This window comes from Cervus elaphus, chromosome 30 (assembly GCF_910594005.1).
Source record: "Cervus elaphus chromosome 30, mCerEla1.1, whole genome shotgun sequence".
Lineage (NCBI taxonomy): Eukaryota > Metazoa > Chordata > Mammalia > Artiodactyla > Cervidae > Cervus > Cervus elaphus.
The window spans coordinates 70,335,490-70,354,835 of record NC_057844.1 but is presented as its reverse complement, the minus strand read 5'-3'; the positions used below and the strand labels follow the sequence as shown (position 1 = coordinate 70,354,835).

Genomic DNA, 19,346 nt, shown 5'->3' with positions numbered 1-19,346 from the left:
TTTTCTAGTCTGTCACATTTCTCTAAATCTTGCAGCTCTATAACCATAATCTGTGCTAAACCCTGTTGTTGGCCATCATCAAATGTTTGGTGCCTGGTTTGTATTGGCCAAACCAAGGTCTTGTGCCCAATGTACACTGAGGTGAAACAAACTGAAAAGTTGGAGTTCTGAGCAGAGAAAGGTTTATTGCAAGGGTCAAGCAAGGAGTACGGGATGTTCATGCTCAGAAGGCTGGAACTCCCCAGTGGATTTCAGGGGAGGGTTTTTAAAGGCAAGCTGAGGGAGAGAGTCCAGGGTACTTGATTAGCTCATGCACTATTCCGATTGATGTGGAGGAGCAGGGTAATGAAATGGGGGTTATCATCATAAATCCTTAGGTTCCAGTTTATCATGGTTATCATAGAGTTAACTTCTTCCACCTGGTGGACTTTTTAGCATCTGCAAAACAACTCAGGAATGTGCACCAGACCCTGTTATAAAGATTCTGTGACTGCTGTATGGCTAATCTATTGATGAAGTTTTTTTTGTTATTACATCTTCACATTCTTCCAGTCATCCTTGAGCCAGCCTTTTGTGACTCAGAGGAAGGCTGGGAGACTGAAGCTTTTCTACAAACAAGAGACAGGCAGAGGGCATGTGGTGGGGGTAGGGTCTATCCCAGGAAGGTCCCTCAGGGTCCTGCTCCATTTCAGTTGGAGACCTTCCCACAGCACCCTCATTTGGTCCTGAGGAGGGCAGCGTGCCCAGAGGGTGGGCTGTTATCTCCTTTTGCCAGCTTTCTCCAGGTTTCTTCTCCAGTGCCTGGGGAGCCTCTGAGCACCGGAGATGGGCAGGGCCTGAGCCTCCCTTCTCCACCTTCTGGGTGAGTGCCTGGAAGAGCAGGAACTTCGGCAGAGTTTGCAGCCACGGGCGCTCCAGGGAGTTGGGCTGGTTGTGCCCCACAGTCAGCCTGCCTGCCTGCCTTTATCAAAGAGCTGGTAGCTTTGCCTCCCACCTGCGTGGGGCTTCTGGAAGCGTCTACCTGGGTGTCCCTTGGTCCTACAGCCCCACACGTGGCACACTGCATCCATCCTATGCCTGTGGCAGACCTGCACAGAGCGGGAGCCTCAGAGGTGGACTCTGGAGGCTGCTCAGTCCTGGGAGGCGGGACCTGGAGCACAAAGGGCTCTCCACTCTCAGAAGCAGGTGTTCTCTGGCTCCTGCCCAGTGGATCTGTTGGGCGGCCAGTCTCCAGCATCCCTGCCGGCGCCTCCAGGAGCAGCAGGAGGTCCACCGCTGCCCAAGCAGGGTGACCCCGGTCTGTGTCCACCTTGGCCGGCAAGATGCTGCCTGTGTCCCCGGAGGTGAAGACCAACCCGCTGCAGAAGGCGAACTTCTGCTCGCGCCTGTTTGTCTGGTGAGCGCCTCATCTGAGCTGTGACAGTCCCCGCGGGCACCTGCCTGACACTGCTGGCTTCTGTTGGGGACCAAGGGACAAGGAGAGGGTGCGCGCCCGGGGCTGGGAGGAGGACCCAGGAACCTGGTGTCCACCTTATCCAGCTGCCTCAGAGCCGCTCAGCAATTCATTATCAGTTCTGAAATAAGCTGCATCGTTCACCCCAAACAAGCAGCTTATGAAAAAACTTGCTTTATCTAATCAGTGCCCTGAACCTTTGCCATCTTCTAATAACGTCCCCACATTTCCCATGTTCCTTAGGTGAACATCTGAGTTCCAGCTGCCCTGGGCTCCCTCTCTCACCCTGTCTATGACCATGTCTTTCTTTCTCTCCCTGCTCCCCTCCCTGTGTGGTTGACTGTTTGTCCTAGTACCTAGTTGTGGTCAATTTCATGTGTGTACAAAACACAATTGTTTTTAATGAAATGAATGGGAACACCTTTCTGGAACACTTTTTGCTTTTTTCTGGGACACACAGCCAGGAGCAGAGTGTCTATTTGACCACAGCCCCTTTCCCTATTGCAAATATCTCCACTTCCTCCTTTGAGGACCAAACCCTGGGAATGGTGTCCCTGAAATCTGTGGGGTCTTATCCAGATCCCTAGCTCAGAGAAGCAGTACATGGTCTTGATGTAGATGGTCCTGCCCAGGAGTCCTATGGTCCTGAAACCACTGAAGGATCCCTGAGCTGCGAGGAAACACAGATGAAAAACACTGCAGAGAGCTGAAGCTCTTAAATGAAGTCTTCATCTAATAGCTGGGACTACAGAAAGGCAGGCCTGAACCTTTGGACTTTAATCACACTTGGGTGATTACTAGATCTTTTGTTTCTCAACTGTAACCCACTCATCTTTCCCACAATTTCTGATACTTCTTTTATGGGACACCCTAGGGGATCTCCAGGGAGATGGCAGCTCCTATGCTTGTTTTCTTGGTGGTATAGTCAGTGTATGTGGCTACATCTCTTGGCTATTTGATCGCCCTTAAGGAGAGAGGGTCCTAGAAGAAGGAATATGTGTATGGTTACCATAAATAATAGCAAAATAGATAAATGTCTCTTTAATTTCAGGTAGGGCAAGAAACTCTCAAAGCACATTCTGTTTGTTGATTTTTAAAATGTATGTGCATAGAAATGGAAGGTGGAGACTTTTATTTTGGTTGGCACCCATTTCCAGTTTTCCTGCTGGAGAGGAAGGAACCTCTTATTTCACACCTGAAGACACTGAAGCATAGAGGTTGAGTAAGTTGCCTACTATCACACAGCTAGTAAGCAGTGGAGGGGGATCCTCTCAAGCCAGGCAGTCTGGTTCTGGAGTCTACGTTTCTTGTGTATGTAACTGCCGTGCTTGCCATGGAATTGGTTGCCTGGACTTGTGCCAGGATCCTAGCCCAGGCTGAGATCCCTTATCATGACTGGGGAGGTTCTTTCTCCACTTAGATTCCCACAACCAATGTGTAAACTGATGGTGAGACTGGTATAGCACAAGCTTTGCTCAGTGAGCAAAGAATGGAAAAACGGAGACTTAGTTTGCAAATCAACCTTTCAGCCCAATTTGGACTGAGATGCTGTGTATATATGAGGGTTGAAGTAAATGGAAGGAAATCAGATTAACAGAGGGAGGCATATTCATGGCTTATGCAAGAATGGGGTGTGATTTGGACCTGAAATTAAGACAACACTCCTTTGTAGTCCTTGTATGAGCTCTTCACTTTTTTGTCATAGCCATTGTCAACTGTAATGGTCCTGGTGGGTTCATTAAGCATGCTAATATATTACAGTGAATGCATAATGATGCTCTGTGTCTATTTGAGGTTAGATCTTCTGCCGTTTGGGTCCTGGCTAGTTCTAATCAGTTCTTATTTTTCTCTTTCCTTTTATGATTGAGTCTGAAACTCAGATAAGAGCAACTGTTTTCCATTTGAGAAAGGGGCAGGGATATAATTCTGGGGCAACAGCCTTTCCTTTTTACTGCTCCTCTTTCCTGATAGACTCTGAAGGGGAAAGGTTGGTCTTCTGAGCCGCTTCCTGCTGAGCATGGGCATTGTCATATGTTGGGTTAGAGGAGCAGAATTTTTCCTGATTCAACAAAAATGAATCTGATTGTCACCAGGCTAGAGTCCCAGTTTCTCATAGCCCCGGGTTAAGACCATCTGCAGCTTGATTACCTCAGTTTTCCAAGAGATAAAACTAATGAGACAATTGAGGAATCATGGACCAAAGAACAGGAGAAGGAAAGTAACTGTAAGGGTTCTAAGAATGGCCGTAGAAGCTCAGGGAATCTGGGGGTGCTTATTTTGAAACTGTCACAGATTTGTTCAGTCAAGCAATTCTTGTTCTGAGCATTTAGCCAAGTGGCCTCTCTAAAAAAAAAATTTTTTTTATTGGAGTATAGTTGATTTACAGTAATGTGTTAGTTTCAGGAGTACAGCAAGGTAAATCAATTATACATATATCCACTTTTTAAAAAAGATTATTTTCTTTAAAAAAGAAAAAAGATAAAGGCTATTACAGAGTATTGAGTAGAGTTCCCTCTGTTTTACACTAGGTTCTTATTAGTTATCTATTTTATATATGCTTCCTTTGTGGCTCAGATGATAAAGAATCCAGCTGCAATGCAGGAGACCTGGGTTAGATCCCTGGGTTGGGAAGATCCCCTGGAGAAGGAGATGGCAACCCACTCTGATATTCTTGCCTGGAGAATCCCATGGACAGAGGAGCTTAGTGGGCAAAAGTTCATGGCGTCACAAAGAGTTAGACACAAATATAGTAGTTTATATATGTCAATTCCAGTCTACCAATTGTCCCTTCTTCCCTTACCCCCTGGTAACCTTAAGTTCATTTTCTACATCTGTAACTCTATTTCTGTTTGTTAGGTAAGTTCATTTGTACTGTTTTTTAAAAATTCCATGTATGTATAAGTGAAACCTATGATATTTGTCTTTGTCTGCAAGTGGCTTTCTCTGGCAGTTGGGATGCACTCTCTTCTATCAGACCGCTTGTTAACATAGAAACAACAGGAAATGGTTGCGGCACAGATTCCCCCTTGATCAGCCAGCAGGTAATCAAGAGCTTTGTAGTGGTCAAGTGTCATGTGGGCTAGAGGGTCCAGTAAGATTTTGTCATTCTAAGGTTAGAACTGGTTTCTCCATTTACCCAGGTGAGTCTCTGATTTTTTTTTTTAATGGTTATGGCATTATAAATTGTTTCATTCTAAGCTCATCAGGGATCCTACAAGAGAGACAACTGCTATTACAAGTCCAGCTCCCCTCCTGACTAGATGAATGCCCCCCTTTGATTCACAGGTTGTGCAAGTATAATTAAAATCTGGAGTAACCTTGATCTGAGTGTGAATCACCTACAGCCCAGTGTCCCCTGGTAGAGTTTTCTTGGAGACACTTGATGGCTCATTGTGGATGGCCCTTGCTATAGGGGCCTTGAGGAATATACATCCTGCAGGGGTGCACACACTGTCTTTGGGTTTTCTTAAGTCACATTTAGGCTCATGGTGGTGCCCTTCCATCCAGGGTACTTGCTGCATGGCCAGACCACTCCATGTTTGGTATGATCCTGTTCCCACAGCCATTTCGGCCATGCCTGTAGGTGGAAGGCTCATAGTGAACAGTTGGTTGAACTCCCAGAAAACAGAGATTTGACTAACAAATACGCCTTTGCAAGGGTGTGGTGGCAGTGGGCAACCTTGATGTCCTTGGGCAGAAGCCTAGGCATGGATGAATTAAACTGTAGTTTGGTGATGTTGTCAGCTGTTAGTGGAGTTCCCTGAAAGTCTGGCAGGCCATATTTATTCCCCGACTTAGGGTGATGGTAACAGATCAAGCAGTCAGTAGAACTTCAGCCCTTTTGGATGTTTGAATGTTACTTTTTAAAATAAATGAATCTGCCAGGGAGTGATACCAAGGAGGACCATAAGAAGAATCAACTGTGCCTTTTAGTTGGGAAGATATTACTTATCTTGAGTTTGTCTTCAGAAGATTGGGGTCAGAAACAGGCTCACATGAGCATTCTGGCTGAAGGGAGTCTGACAGGACTGTAAGGAGTTCAGGGTCCAGAGCCTGTTAGACTCAGGGTATTGTGTCTATAAGATAATTGCCTGTAAAAATTCCTCTGTGTTGACAGCTGATCTAAAGAGATCTTGACCTCAGGGTTGAAACTGCTTTGAATATGACTGGTGCTCAGACACTTTAGTCATATCTGACTCTTTGCAATCCCGTGGACTGTAGCCCACCAGGCTCCCCTGTCCGTGGGATTTTCCAGGCATGAATACTGGAGTGGGTTGCTATTTCCTTGTCCAAGAGATCTTCCCAATCTAGGGATCAAACCAGCATCTCTTACATCTCCTGCATTAGTGGACAGGTTCTTTACCACTAGCGCCACGTAGGTGTCCTTGAATCTGATACAGTTCAGAAGATTTAAGTCCTCAGTAATATAGGAACATATCTGCAGCCTTACCCACAATGGCCATTCAGCTCTATTCTGCTTGCCTGAAACACAGTTACTTTATTTTCATTTCTAGATATATTTTCTCCTTAATAGTTAAGGCAGATGTACAATGCAAGTTCAGTAGGCCACAAACAGCCTGCTTTTAAGTTATACCCTATATAAGCCAGGATGACTTTCCTATGCCTAGAATGTATGTGTGTTAAGCACAAGTCTAAATTCCCCCTGTATCTTTATATATTTAAAATGTAGACTTCTTTTTTTAACGATGTCCATGAATGTAGGTTTCTAATTAGAGATGTGTAATTTGGATATATGTCACTCTCCTATTAATGTTTAACAGATGGCTAAACCCCTTATTTAAAATTGGCCACAAATGGAAATTAAAGCAAGATGACATGTACTCTGTGCTTCCGGAAGATCGCTCCCAGCACCTTGCAGAAGAGCTGCAAGGGTGAGCACAGACATCAGGGAGAAGGGAGGAAGAGTGAGAATTTCCACCTGTGGCTGAAGGTTTGGGGGAGGCTTTGCTTCCTCTGGGTTCTTCTGAGCCTCCTCCCCTGACATTGCACACTCACCCCCTCGGGCAGACCCCGGGCTTAGCCCACTTTGGAGGCTGGGGGAGGCTGTGTTCCCTGTGCATCTGTGGACGTGGAGGGAGCCCGCAGCCATGGCCCTGAAGGCTGTGCTCTGTCCCTGGAGGTGGGGTCCCTGGAGGAGGATGTCTGCCCTCCTGAGCTGCTCATGACCTGTGAATCCAGCAAATCTAGGCAGGAACTTGTTTCCAGAATCTGGGACTTTTCCCTCAAGGCCTGTTTCTCTGGTGCTTCAGAGTCTGCACCACTCATCTTTCAGGAGCCCTGTGAGCAGTCAGCCAGCATCTGTGGGGCCCCACAGAGCGCCCTGTAGTGAAGGCTCGTCTCCCACTCCGCCCCTCCCCCATTTCCCTGGGGGGACACGCTGTTCTTCACTGTGCTCTGTTTCTCTTCGCAGGTACTGGGATCAGGAAGTTAAGAGAGCCCAGAAAGACACACAGGAGCCTTCCTTAATGAAAGCAATTGTAAAGTGTTACTGGAAATCCTATTTAATTTGGGGATTGTTTGCATTTCTTGAGGTAAAAGATTTTCACACTGTACATTGCTTTTTGGTGTATGTATCTCCATACTGGGGAGAGAGGCCAGTAGTCTAAGGTCTGAGGATAGACCCTCACGGAAACATGATAGAGCTCAGAAGTTGTATTTATCATTAGAATGGCAAGGACTGGACTCCAGGGGTTACTATTTTTCTTTTAACCGATTAAAGAGTGTTGTGGAAGGATGGCTTTGAAATAAAAGACATTTTATATTATGTTAGAAAGTTCCTGGTGCTCAGTATAAACAATGACTGATCTTTGACCAAAAGAAGATTCCAGCAGCCTCAGGCAATATGTGCCCTGTCATTTAGAGGAAGGTAATTTGGGGTTTTAGAAAAGGCAGAGGAACCAGAGATCAAATTGCCAACTTCCGCTGGATCATTGAAAAAGCAGGAGAGTTCAAGAAAAACATGTATTTCTGCTTTATTAACTCTGCCAAAGCCTTTGACTGTGTGGGTCAAAATAAACTGGAAAATTCTGAAAGAGATGGGAATACCAGACCACCTGACCTGCCTCTTTAGAAACCTGTATGCAGGTCAGGAAGCAACAGTTAGAACTGGACATGGAGCAACAGACTGCTTCCAAATAGGAAAAGGAGTATGTCAAAGCTGTCTATTGTCACCATGCTTATTTAACTTATATGCAGAGTACATCATGAGACATGCTGGGCTAGAAGAAGCACAATCTGGAATCAAGATTGCCGGGAGAAATATCAATAACCTCAGATATGCAGATGACACCACCCTTATGGCAGAAAGTGAAGAGGAACTAAAGTGCCTCTTGATAGAAGTTGCAGACAAGAGTGAAAAAGTTGGCTTAAAGCTCAACATTCAGAAAACTAAGATCATGCCATCTGGCCCCATCACTTCATGGGAAATAGATGGGGAAACAGTGGAAACAGTGTCAGACTTTATTGTTTGGGCTCCAAAATCACTGCAGGTGGTGATTGCAGCCATGAAATTAAAAGATGCTTACTCCTTGGAAGGAAAGTTATGACCAACCTAGGTAGCATATTAAGAAGCAGAGACGTTACTTTGCCAACAAAGGTCTGTCTAGTCAAGGCTATGATTTTTCCAGTGGTCATGTATGGATGTGAGAGTCGGACTGTGAAGAAAGCTGAGTGCCGATGAATTGATGCTTTTGAACTGTGGTGTTGAGAAGACTCTTGAGAGTCCCTTGGACTGCAAGGAGATCCAACCAGTCCATCTTAAAGGAGGTCAGTCCTGGGTGTTCATTGGAAGGACTGATGCTGAAGCTGAAACTTCAATACTTTGGCCACCTCATGTGAAGAGTTGAATCATTGGAAAAGACCCTGATGCTAGAGGGATTGGGGGCAGGAGGAGAAGGTGATGACAGAGGATGAGATGGCAGGATGGCATCACCGACTTGATAGACATGAGTTTGAGTAAACTCCAGGAGTTGGTGATTAACAGGGAGGCTTATCGTGCTGCGATTCATGGGGTTGCAAAGAGTCAGACACGACTGAGCAACTGAACTGAATTGAACTGTATTTGGACCCCAGTCCAGAATAACGTGTATTTTATGAGGCTTTTCTTATAGTTTAACAAGGTAAAAATTGTTACTTTCACCAGGTCACATCTGATAAATGCTTTTCTGAGAAGATAACCATCACCTCTCCTTCACCAGGGTAACAGAACCCAAGGCCCTGCATCTGGACTGTAGCCGCCCACAACTCCTAAGAGCACACCTTTCCTCAGGCTGACCTCTTCCCCATGGGCTGGCACTGTGAGCCAAAGCCCCCATGGGGAGGAGCTCCAGCTTCACTGTGAATTCTGTGCACCCTCCATGCTGCTTTCTTTCCCTGGTTGTGGGGATGGATTCCTGGTTGAAGGGGGATCCTGGTAGCCTGGCATTGGTAGAGGGTGGAGGAAGGAACGTGCAGGGCAAACCAGAGGCAAAAAGCTGCGAGGTCAGTGACCTCTATGACCCTGAAGATCCTGGGTGAAGACCCCCCAGAGGACAGTCCCCCTGGGGACACAGTGCCGGCAGCCCCCTGTTCTGGCTGACCTGCTGGAGGTCTGCTGCAGACCCCCTGGGTGGCTCGTGCTCTCCGTGGTCCCTTAGCGCTGCCTTAGGGACACGGGCGGGCTGTGAGTGTGAGAGAGCAGGAGGATGGAAGATGCAGCTGCTGTGAAAGGGGGGTTTTAGGTGGAGAAATTGTGAGGTGTTGTCAGTTCATTGTGTTGGGGTGAGGTGGGTGGGCCAGGTGGGCAGTGTAGCTCTTGTTTAAAGGCCGTGCTGTACTGAAGGGCACTGCGGGCAGTGGGCAGCTGGGCAGGTGAAGTCCTCCCCACACAACTGGAGATACGGAGAGTCTGTCAGCTCCCAGGGGACTGGGTGGTCCTGGGGGATGGAGTTCTCACTGATGTCAGAAGAGGATTGGCCATTGTTCCAGAGGGTGGACAGATATGTGGGGCAGAGTGCCACCCTAGAGAGGGCACTGACCACCTAGATGCTGCAGTGCCTTGTGAAGGATATGGGGTGGGAGAGGGAGCAGGAGCCCTTCAGGCTGTCCCAACCCTTCTTTGTCCCATGTGCAGCTGTCCCAGTGATGGTATTTCCACATAGTCACAGTAAGTCTCTGTATGAAATAAATACACAGGTGGCAAGCTGGTGTGGCCTGCTTCTGCAGGATTTCCTGACCTCACACAGCAGAGCTGTCATGAATTCTGATTATCAGGAAACCCTGGGGCTTCGGTGTGTGCCTGTGACTCATGCCAGGTGCCTGGTTGGATGAGTGGTCTCCAGGTTTAATGTTTGATCATATCCTGGAGCAGGTCCTTCTCTGCTGTCCCTGGTTCTCTGGTTTCTCTTTGGTACCAGATTCTAAAGAGTCTTAAAGTCAGGCGGGTTCAAAGCATAGCCCATGTGGCTGGGTTTGAACTGAGCTACTGGTTTTTCTTGCTGTCCTGGGCTGTTAGCCCCTTGAGTGGGGTCACTAAGCCTTGGATAGATCCCATTCTGAGTCCTGGGTCTTGGCTGTGGCAGCTCATGGGAGAAGCAGACATAGAGGGAGAGGTTGCACGATCTGAGGTTCTTCCTGAGACGGAATCCTCCCCACTGTGGTGCTGGGAGTGTTGATTTCAAAGTTGTCCAGCCCCAGTAATGCTTCCTGCTGCTGATCCAAGAAGGCCAGGCCTGGGGCTGCATAAGGTGCAACTGGTAGAGCCCTGGGCCCTTTCAGGAGTTTGGTCGCTGGGTGGTCATGAAGGAGAAGTGGGGAGTAGAGGACGTAAATGTAGGGGCTCATCTGTGTAGTAGTATTACTAGCAGTACTAGTTAAATAATTGATTTTCTGAAGCAATTCCCATGTTGTGATCAATCTTTATTGCTTGTTGTTCTTTATATTTTAGATGGTGGAAGATCTAAACTCAGCCCAGGATTTTCTAAAACACAAACATGTTTCCTTTTGATCTCCAGCCCTCTTTTAATCCCTCAGGTGCACAGAGTGCCCTGTGGGTCATCCATGATCCCAAGCAGTGTGCTCTTACCACCCACAGCACGGGCGGGGCATCACAGGTACTCCTGGCGGCACCAGTGGGAAAAAGCAGGGTGACACCAGTCCAGAGTGAGGCTTTTAGGGTTTTAGGATTTTGAGATATGAAAACCTCTGTCCTATGAGAAGGGCTTCCCTGATAGCTCAGCTGGTAAGGAATCTGCCTGCAATGAGGGAGACATGGGTTCCATCCTGGGGTTGGGAAGATCCCCTGGACAAGGGAAAGGCTACCCACTCTAATATTCTGGCCTGGAGAATTCCATGGACTGTCCTGTGAGAACTGAGGAGTATCTCTACCTCTCAGAGAAACAAGTACCAGGCTATGGAGCACTTGCTGGTCACCTCTAATTAGAACAGAACGGCCAGAGAGTTCCCAGCACCCTGGCCCCTGTGTGCACCTCCACGGGTACTGCAGGTGGGGAGGACAGGTCTCCGCCTGCTTGGGGCCCTCAGGGTGGAGAGGAGGAGCCTGAAACCTCTGCCTGGGCTTGAATCACAGAGACCACCTCCCCAGGTCATCAGCGCTTCTCTCTGAGAGGTAAGGTCACCATTGCTGGTGTGTGAGTGGGGTGACCTCAGAGAGCCAGAGTGGGTTCACCCAGTCCCTTCCCCTGAGAGGGGAGGTGTGGCCGGGAGTTATGTCCTCTTCCCAGGACCCTAAGAAGTGGCCCAGCTTTGTCCAGTCACTTGGCCTTGGTCTGAGGCCACTTTTGCTGGTGGTCTCTGATCCAGGTGGAGCCCGTGGGAAGCCCATGTGTGTGTAAACCTTCACTCTGGAGCTCAGCTGATGGACAGGAAGTAAACAGGATCCTCTGTGTCCCACAGTGGGCTTTGTGCCAGGACTCAGGCCTGGTTCCCCAGGAGCTGAGTGGGCTTTGCCTTTATTTCCCAACACTTTCTTCCATGTGTCCCTCACTTTGCTCAACCCAGGAGGCAGAGGAGTGGCTGCTGGTGGCAGAGATACTGTGGGCTCAGAGCAACCACTGAGGACCACACAGCAGGGGAGAGGAGGAGGGGGCACTGAGCCAAGCAGACTGGGACCTGCAGAGCAGACCTGCTGTGTGGGCCCTGCTGGTTCTTGAGAGCATAGCATTAGCCATTAGGTGTTAGTAATATCCACAGTGATGACCTTGAGTTATAAATGAGGGTTTTATACCCATCTTCTTTTCTTTTTCTAAGCATATGTAAGGGTTTTTTTTTTAATTGTTTTAATTTTTTTTATTTTTATATTAGTTGGAGGCTAATTAATATGTAAGTTTTTAATGTAAAATAAAAAGAATTTTTTAAATTGAAGTATGATTGGCTTACAATGTTATATTAGTTTCTGGTATACATCGTTAGTGATTTAATATTTTATACAGTATATGATAACTTTAGTTACCAACTATCACCAAGCAAAATTATTCCAATATTATTGAATATATTTCCTATGTTGTATATTATAATTCCATGATTTATTTATTTTTTAAAATTTTATATATTTATTTTTTGCCTCCAATCCCCTTTTACTTATTTTATAATTTGGAATTTGTACCTTTTAAGTTGCCTCACCTATTTCACTTGTTTCCTCCGTCCTCCTCAATCCATTTTCTTTATGTAATCAGGGAAGTTGGAGACTCTCTTTGAAAGATTGCATTCATAATGGTTAAAAATTTTAGCAATCTGTGTAGAAGTGAAACGTCTACAGTCTAGAAAATTTGGCTTTACACATGACTTTTCTCAAGAGTTCTTGTTCCGCTGGGGTTGCCTGTGAGGAACAGTGAGTTTTCCAAGCCTTTGTGAATCCAGCCTCTGTCATTAAGAATAGAGTAAGTCTCAAACCAGGACTTCTAATAATAAAAGTGATGAAAAACCCTTGTTTTTATGGTGGTTTCAGAGCACTATGAGATGTTGTAGCTCGTTTAGTTGTCCCAGGATTCCTCCGAGGGAGGCAAGACAGGTATTTTCACAGATAGAGACCCGGAGGCCCAGGAGGACACAAGATGGGCTTAGGGTCATGTGACTTACAGGTGGCTGACCTGGTTTCTGGAGCACAGTGTTCTGACTCCTAGACCCGTGTTCTCTGTGTTCTGTTCTCTCCTCCCACAGCCTCCACAGAGGCTCAGAGCCAAGAGGAGCTGTTTTTCTAGCAACAGCTCTGGCCCCTCTGTCAACTGCTTTCAGTAGTGTTTTTTTTTTTTCTTTTTAATTTCCTGTAGGTTTTTAAGAACACTTCAAAAATACAAAAATAGAATAGAATGAAAGGGCTCTCTGGCAGAAAGACTGTTGTGAGTTGCTTGTGTTTTTCAGAAATAGATGACAGGAGAAACTCTGAAGACAGAGTAGAAGTTATTCTTCTGAGGGACATTTACACTGATAAAGGAAATCTCCATTTGTAAAGGTGTCTCCCTCTCTGTACCAGTAAAAGAAGGATGGCTCTAAATCACAGCAGAATCCTGTTGAAGGACAGTCTTTAAGAAGGATGAAATCTGCATAACACACCCAACCCTGCTGTAGTCTAAGCTGCTTTTCCTGTTAACCTCTCATAGGTGCCCCATCACCTTTCCTTCTGTCTTTAGCTGGAGATGCATTTAACTTGGTGGCTTGGGCATCTCAGGGAGTTACTCAGCTCTCCTTGATATTTTGCATGCATGTCAGAAATATTCATGTTAATAAACTTCTGTTTGATTTTCTCTTGTTATTCTGTCATTTATTACAGGGATCCTCAGCTAAGAACTCAGAAGGGTAAAGGGAAATAAGCCCCTATGTCTATGTCACCCTAAGTCAGCTTCAATAATTGCCATAATGAGCAGTCTTGATTCATCTGAAACTTATCCTCACTTCCCAAGATTATTTTAAAGCAGTTCCAAGACATCATATCATTTTTATCTATAAATATTTTAGTATGTATCTTTAAAAGATGTGGAACCTCCCCCCACTAAACATGTTTAGCATAAACATTTTTATAGACTTCCCTGGTATCTCAGACAGTAAAGCATCTGCCTACAATGTGTGAAACCCAGGTTCATTCCCTGGGTTGGGAAGATCTCCTGGAGAAGGAAATGGCAACCCACTCCAGTATTCTTGCCTGGAAAATCCCATGGAGGGAGGAACATGGTAGGCTACAGTCCATGGGGTTGCAAAGAGTTGGACATGCTGAGCAACTTCAATTTCACTTTATTGTTTTTATGCATAAATATTAACTTTAATATCATTGGTATCTAGCCAGTGCTCACGGTTGTCTTTTACCCCTCTTCTGTTGGAAGCAGTGTTAAATAAGGTACTTTTGGCTGACACAGGTTATACAGATTGCTTTTCTGTTCCCCTCCACCCCATGCCTCTAGGTTGTTTATCCTGTAGAGATTCCCACAGCCTGGATTTGGCTGATCACATCTTCCCCTGTGTCAATTAACATGTTCCTCTGGCACCGTAAGTTGGTGTTTAGGTCTAGAAGTTTGATGTAGCTCATTTGAATTTTCTTCACCCCTTTTGTCTATGTAGGAGGTAGGGTTGTATATCTCCCTTATAAGCTACATAACATCTTGTGTGTGTGTGTGTGTGTGTGTGTGTGTGTGTGTGATGTTGGAGCTATTCATGATCCTTGCTCAAGGTCCATTAATTTATTAAGGGTTGCAAAGTGGGGATGCTCTAAGCTCTTTGGTTAATGCTGAGCTATAGTTTTTATAGGGAGAGTAGAGGAAAATATTTTTTTCAGTTTTTAAAACCTGTTTTCAAAATGGGGAATTGATCCTCCTCTAGTGAGGAGAGGGGCTAGTGAGTTTTCATGGTTGTTTGTTTGGTTTGGTTTTGTGAATGTCAGTTTGAGCTCATGGATTTAAGCATTTCTGATCTGCTTCAGTCCATTTTATTTGTTATGCTTGTGTCAACCTTTGGCCATCTTTGGGCAGTGGGGGTATATTCAGGTTGGGTCTAAGTCTTTTGCACATACTCTACAAGTCTTGGCTAGTTTTTTTTTTTTTTTAATGTCTTTTTTTGTTTGTTTTGTTTTTTTGGTTTCTGGTGGGACAGGATGTTTCTAGTTCATTTTGTACAGCATTTGCTCAGCCCTGGAATCATGCAGTTCTCCAAGAAGCCCTGTCTTCTTTTAGTGTGAAATGGTATTTAAAGGCTATAGTCTGGGTGCTAGAGGGGCTTATGGCTCTTGTTTATTGTTCCTTGGCTTTTTCCAATTAGACCAAGTTAGAATACATTTTTAAGGTAAACAAATATGTTTATATGGGTGTTTACAGTCCAAATCAGATGCAGGACACTAGTTTTTTACTTCATCTTATTGTGCTTACATCTGTATCTCTTTTCTCCCATCATCTATTCTCTTTGTCCCATGTCTAAGCCCAATTCTCAATGATATCAACATAATTATTCATTTGTTTTACCTTATAATGTGACTTCTGAAAACATAATAGATTTATCTTTTAGCAGTTCATACTGTCTTCACGTGGGTGTATCATTCAGAGAATGTGTTTTCAAATTGTTTTGTTTAAAACCACTTTTGATAGTTCTTTTTTGTATGGCTCTTTGAACCAACAGGATGGGTAGATATTTAGGTACTTTTATTTAAATTTACTCTGAAATTTTAGGAATTGCTTTTTAAAAAATTACTTCTTTTATAATTATAATTCTGTATAATGTTTTCATGGTTCCAAAATCAAGACAAGGCTACTTTTAAGGAAGGCTGATATCCTTGTTAGCTCTATTCTAATTCTCCTTTTCCTTTTAGAGATAACTTTCCAGGCTAATTTTGACTAATATTTTTATTAATGTTTTTTAAATATAGTTTTTTTTTTTTAACAGTGTCAGACTTTTTTTTTTTTTCAGTTCTCTCATTTATTTATTTATTTGTTTTTCCATAGGATTTTTTTTTCCATTTATTTTTATTAGTTGGAGGTTAATTACAATATTGTAGTGGTTTTTGTCATACATTGACATGAATCAGCCATGGATTTACATGTATTCCCCATCTCCATCCTCCCTTCCACCTCCCTCTCCACCCGATCCCTCTGAGTCTTCCCAGTGCACCAGGCCTGAGCACTTGTCTCATGCATCCAACCTGGGCTGGTGATCTGTTTCACCCTAGATAATATACATGTTTCGATGTTGTTCTCTTGAAACATCCCACCCTGACCTTCTCCCACAGAGTCCAAAAGTCTGTTCTGTACATCTGTGTCTCTTTTTCTGTTTTGCATATAGGGTTATCATTACCATCTTTCTAAATTCCATATATATATATGTTAGTATACTGTATTGGTCTTTATCTTTCTGGCTTACTTAACTCAGTATAATGGGCTCCAGTTTCATCCATCTCATTAGAACTGATTCAAATGAGTTCTTTTTAATGGCTGAGTAATATTCCACAGTGTATATATACCACAGCTTCCTTATCTATTCGTCTGCTGATGGGCATCTAGGTTGCTTCCATGTCCTGGCTATTATAAACAGTGTTGCGATGAACATTGGGGTGCACGTGTCTCTTTCAGATCTGGTTTCCTTGGTGTGTATGCACAGAAGTGGGATTGCTGGGTCATATGGCAGTTCTATTTCCAGTTTTTTAAGAAATCTCCACATTGTTCTCCATAGCGGCTGTACTAGTTTGCATTCCCACCAACAGTGTAAGAGGGTTCCCTTTTCTCCACACCCTCTCCAGCATTTATTGCTTGTAGACTTTTGGATAGCAGCCATCCTGACTGGCGTGTAATGGTACCTCACTGTGGTTTTGATTTGCATTTCTCTGATAATGAGTGATGTTGAGCATCTTTTCACGTGTTTGTTAGCCATCTGTGTGTCTTCTTTGGAGGAATGTCTGTTTAGTTCTCTGGCCCATTTTTTGATTGGGTCATTTATTTTTCTGGAATTGAGCTTCAGGAGTTGCTTGTATATTTTTGAGATTAACCCTTTGTCTGTTTCTTCACTTGCTATTATTTTCTCCCAATCTGAGGGCTGTCTTTTCACCTTGCTTATAGTTTCCTTTGTTGTGCAAAAGCTTTTAAGTTTCATTAGGTCCCATTTGTTTATTTGTGCTTTTATTTCCAGTATTCTGGGAGGTGGGTCATAGAGGATCCTGCTGTGATTTATGTCGGAGAGTGTTTTGCCTATGTTCTCCTCTAGGACTTTTATAGTTTCTGATCTTACATTTAGATCTTTAATCCATTTTGAGTTTATTTTTGTGTATGGTGTTAGAAAGTGTTCTAGTTTCATTCTTTTACAAGTGGTTGACCAGTTTTCCCAGCACCACTTGTTAAAGAGGTTGTCTTTTTTCCATTGTATATTCTTGCCTCCTTTGTTGAAGATAAGGTGTCCATAGGTCCATGGATTTATCTCTGGGCTTTCTATTCTGTTCCATTGATCTATATTTCTGTCTTTGTGCAAGTACCATACTGTCCTGATGACTGTTGCTTTGTAGTAGAGTCTGAAGTCAGGCAGGTTGATTCCTCTAGTTCCATTCTTCTTTCTCAAGATTAGTTTGGCTATTCGAGGTTTTTTGTATTTCCATACAAATTGTGAAATTATTTGTTCTAGTTCTGTGAAAAATACCGTTGGTAGCTTGATAGGGATTGCATTGAATGTATAGATTGCTTTGGGTAGTATAGTCGTTTTGACAATATTGATTCTTCCAATCCATGAACACGGTATGTTTCTCCATCTATTTGTGTCCTCTTTGATTTCTTTCATCAGTGTTTTATAGTTTTCTATGTATAGGTCTTTTGTTTCTTTAGGTAAATACACTCCTAAGTATTTTATTCTTTTTTTTGCAATGGTGAATGGTATTGTTTCCTTAATTTCTCTTTCTGTTTTCTCATTGTTAGTGTATAGGAATGCAAGGGATTTCTGTGTGTTAATTTTATATCCTGCAGCTTTACTATAGCCATTGATTAGCTCTAGTAATTTTCTGGTAGAATCTTTAGGGTTTTTTATGTAGAGGATCGTGTCATCTGCAACCAGTGAAAGTTTCACTTCTTCTTTTCCTATCTGGATTCCTTTTACTTCTTTTTCTGCTCTGATTGCTGTGGCCAAAACTTCCAAAACTCTGTTGAATAGTAATGGTGAGATGGGCATCCTTGTCTTGTTCCTGATTAGGGGAAATGCTTTTAATTTTTCACCATTGAGGGTAATGCTTACTGTTGGTTTGTCATATATAGCTTTAATTATGTTGAGGTATGTTCCTTCTATTCCTGCTTTCTGGAGAGTTTTAATCATAAATGGATGTTGAATTTTCTCAAAGGTTTTTTCTGCATCTATTGAGATAATCATATGGTTTTTATCTTTCAATTTGTTAATGTGGTGTATTACATTGATTGATTTGCAGATATTAAAGAATCCTTGCATTCCTGGGATAAAGCCCACTTGGTCATGATGTATGATTTTTTTAATATGATGTTGGATTCTGTTTTCTAGAATTTTTTTAAAGGATTTTTGCATCTATGTTCATCAGTGATATTGGCCTGTAGTTTTCTTTTTTTGTGGCATCTTTGTCTGGTTTTGGAATTAGGGTGATGGTGGCTTCATAGAATGAGTTTGGAAGTTTACCTTCTTCTGCAATTTTCTGGAAGAGTTTGAGTAAGATAGGTGTTAGCTCTTCTCTAAATTTTTGGCAGAATTCAGCTGTGAAGCCATCTGGTCCTGGGCTTTTGTTTGCTGGAAGATTCCTGATTATAGTTTCGGTTTCCTTGTTTGTGATGGGTCTGTTAAGATCTTCTATTTCTTTCTGGTTCAGTTTTGGAAAGTTATACTTTTCTAAGAATTTATCCATTTCTTCCAAGTTGTCCATTTTATTGGCATAGAGCTGTTGGTAGTAGTCTGTTATGATCCTTTGTATTTCCATGTTGTCTGTTGTGATCTCTCCATTTTCATTTCTAATTTTGTTAATTTGGTTCTTCTCCCTTTGTTTCTTATTGAGTCTTGCTAACGATTTGTCAGTTTTGTTTATTTTTTCAAAAAACCAGCTTTTAGCTTTGTTGATTTTTGTTATGGTCTCTTTAGTCTCTTTTGCATTTATTTCTGCCCTGATTTTTAAGATTTCTTTCCTTCTGCTAACCCTGGGGTTCTTCATTTCTTCCTTCTCTAGTTGCTTTAGGTGTAGAGTTATGTTATTTATTTGACTTTTTCTTGATTCTTGAGGTAAACCTGTAATGCTATGAACCTTCCCCTTAGCACTGCTTTTACAGTGTCCCATAGGTTTTGGGTTGTTGTGTTTTCATTTTCATTCATTTCTATGCATATTTTGATTTCTTCTATGAATTGTTGGTTATTCAGAAGCGTGTGATTTAGCCTCCATATATTTGAATTTTTAATAATTTTTTTCCTGTAATTGAGATCTAATCTTACTGAATTGTGGTCAGAAAAGATGACTGGAATGATTTCAATTTTTTTGAATTTCCCAAGGCTAGATTTATGGCCCAGGATGTGATATATTCTGGAGAAGGTTCGGTGTGCACTTGAGAAAAAGGTGAAGTTGATTGTTTGGGGCTGAAATGTCCTATAGATATCAATTAGGTCCATTATGGACCTAGATGGTCCTAATTGTGGACCTAGCTGGTCCATTGTGTCATTTAAAGTTTGTGTTTCCTATGGGGAATGTGTGTAACTCTATGGCTGATTCATATCAATGTATGACAAAACCCACTGAAATGTTGTGAAGTAATTAGCCTCCAACTAATAAAAAATTTTAAAAAAATTAAAAAAAAATAAAGCTTTAAGCTCTTTCCCAAAAAAATAAATAAATAAATAAAATAAAGTTTGTGTTTCCTTGTTAATTTTCTGTTTAGTTGATCTATCCATAGTTGTGAGTGGGATATTAAAGTCTCCCACTATT

At 43.2% G+C, this 19,346-nt stretch overlaps 2 protein-coding genes across 2 annotated transcripts in view; both read left to right on the top strand.

Annotated features, from left to right (window-relative positions):
- The window catches only part of LOC122686751 (ATP-binding cassette sub-family C member 4-like), a 2,082,459-nt gene that overhangs the window by 1,763,970 nt on the left and 299,143 nt on the right, over window positions 1-19,346 (top strand). The window lies entirely within an intron of this gene.
- The window catches only part of LOC122686755 (ATP-binding cassette sub-family C member 4-like), a 105,046-nt gene continuing 86,623 nt past the window's right edge, over window positions 924-19,346 (top strand). Inside the window, 3 exon segments of the mRNA XM_043891996.1 lie at window positions 924-1,396; window positions 6,235-6,345; window positions 6,885-7,005. Coding sequence (XP_043747931.1) covers window positions 1,323-1,396; window positions 6,235-6,345; window positions 6,885-7,005 — 306 coding nt within the window. The 5' untranslated portion in view covers window positions 924-1,322.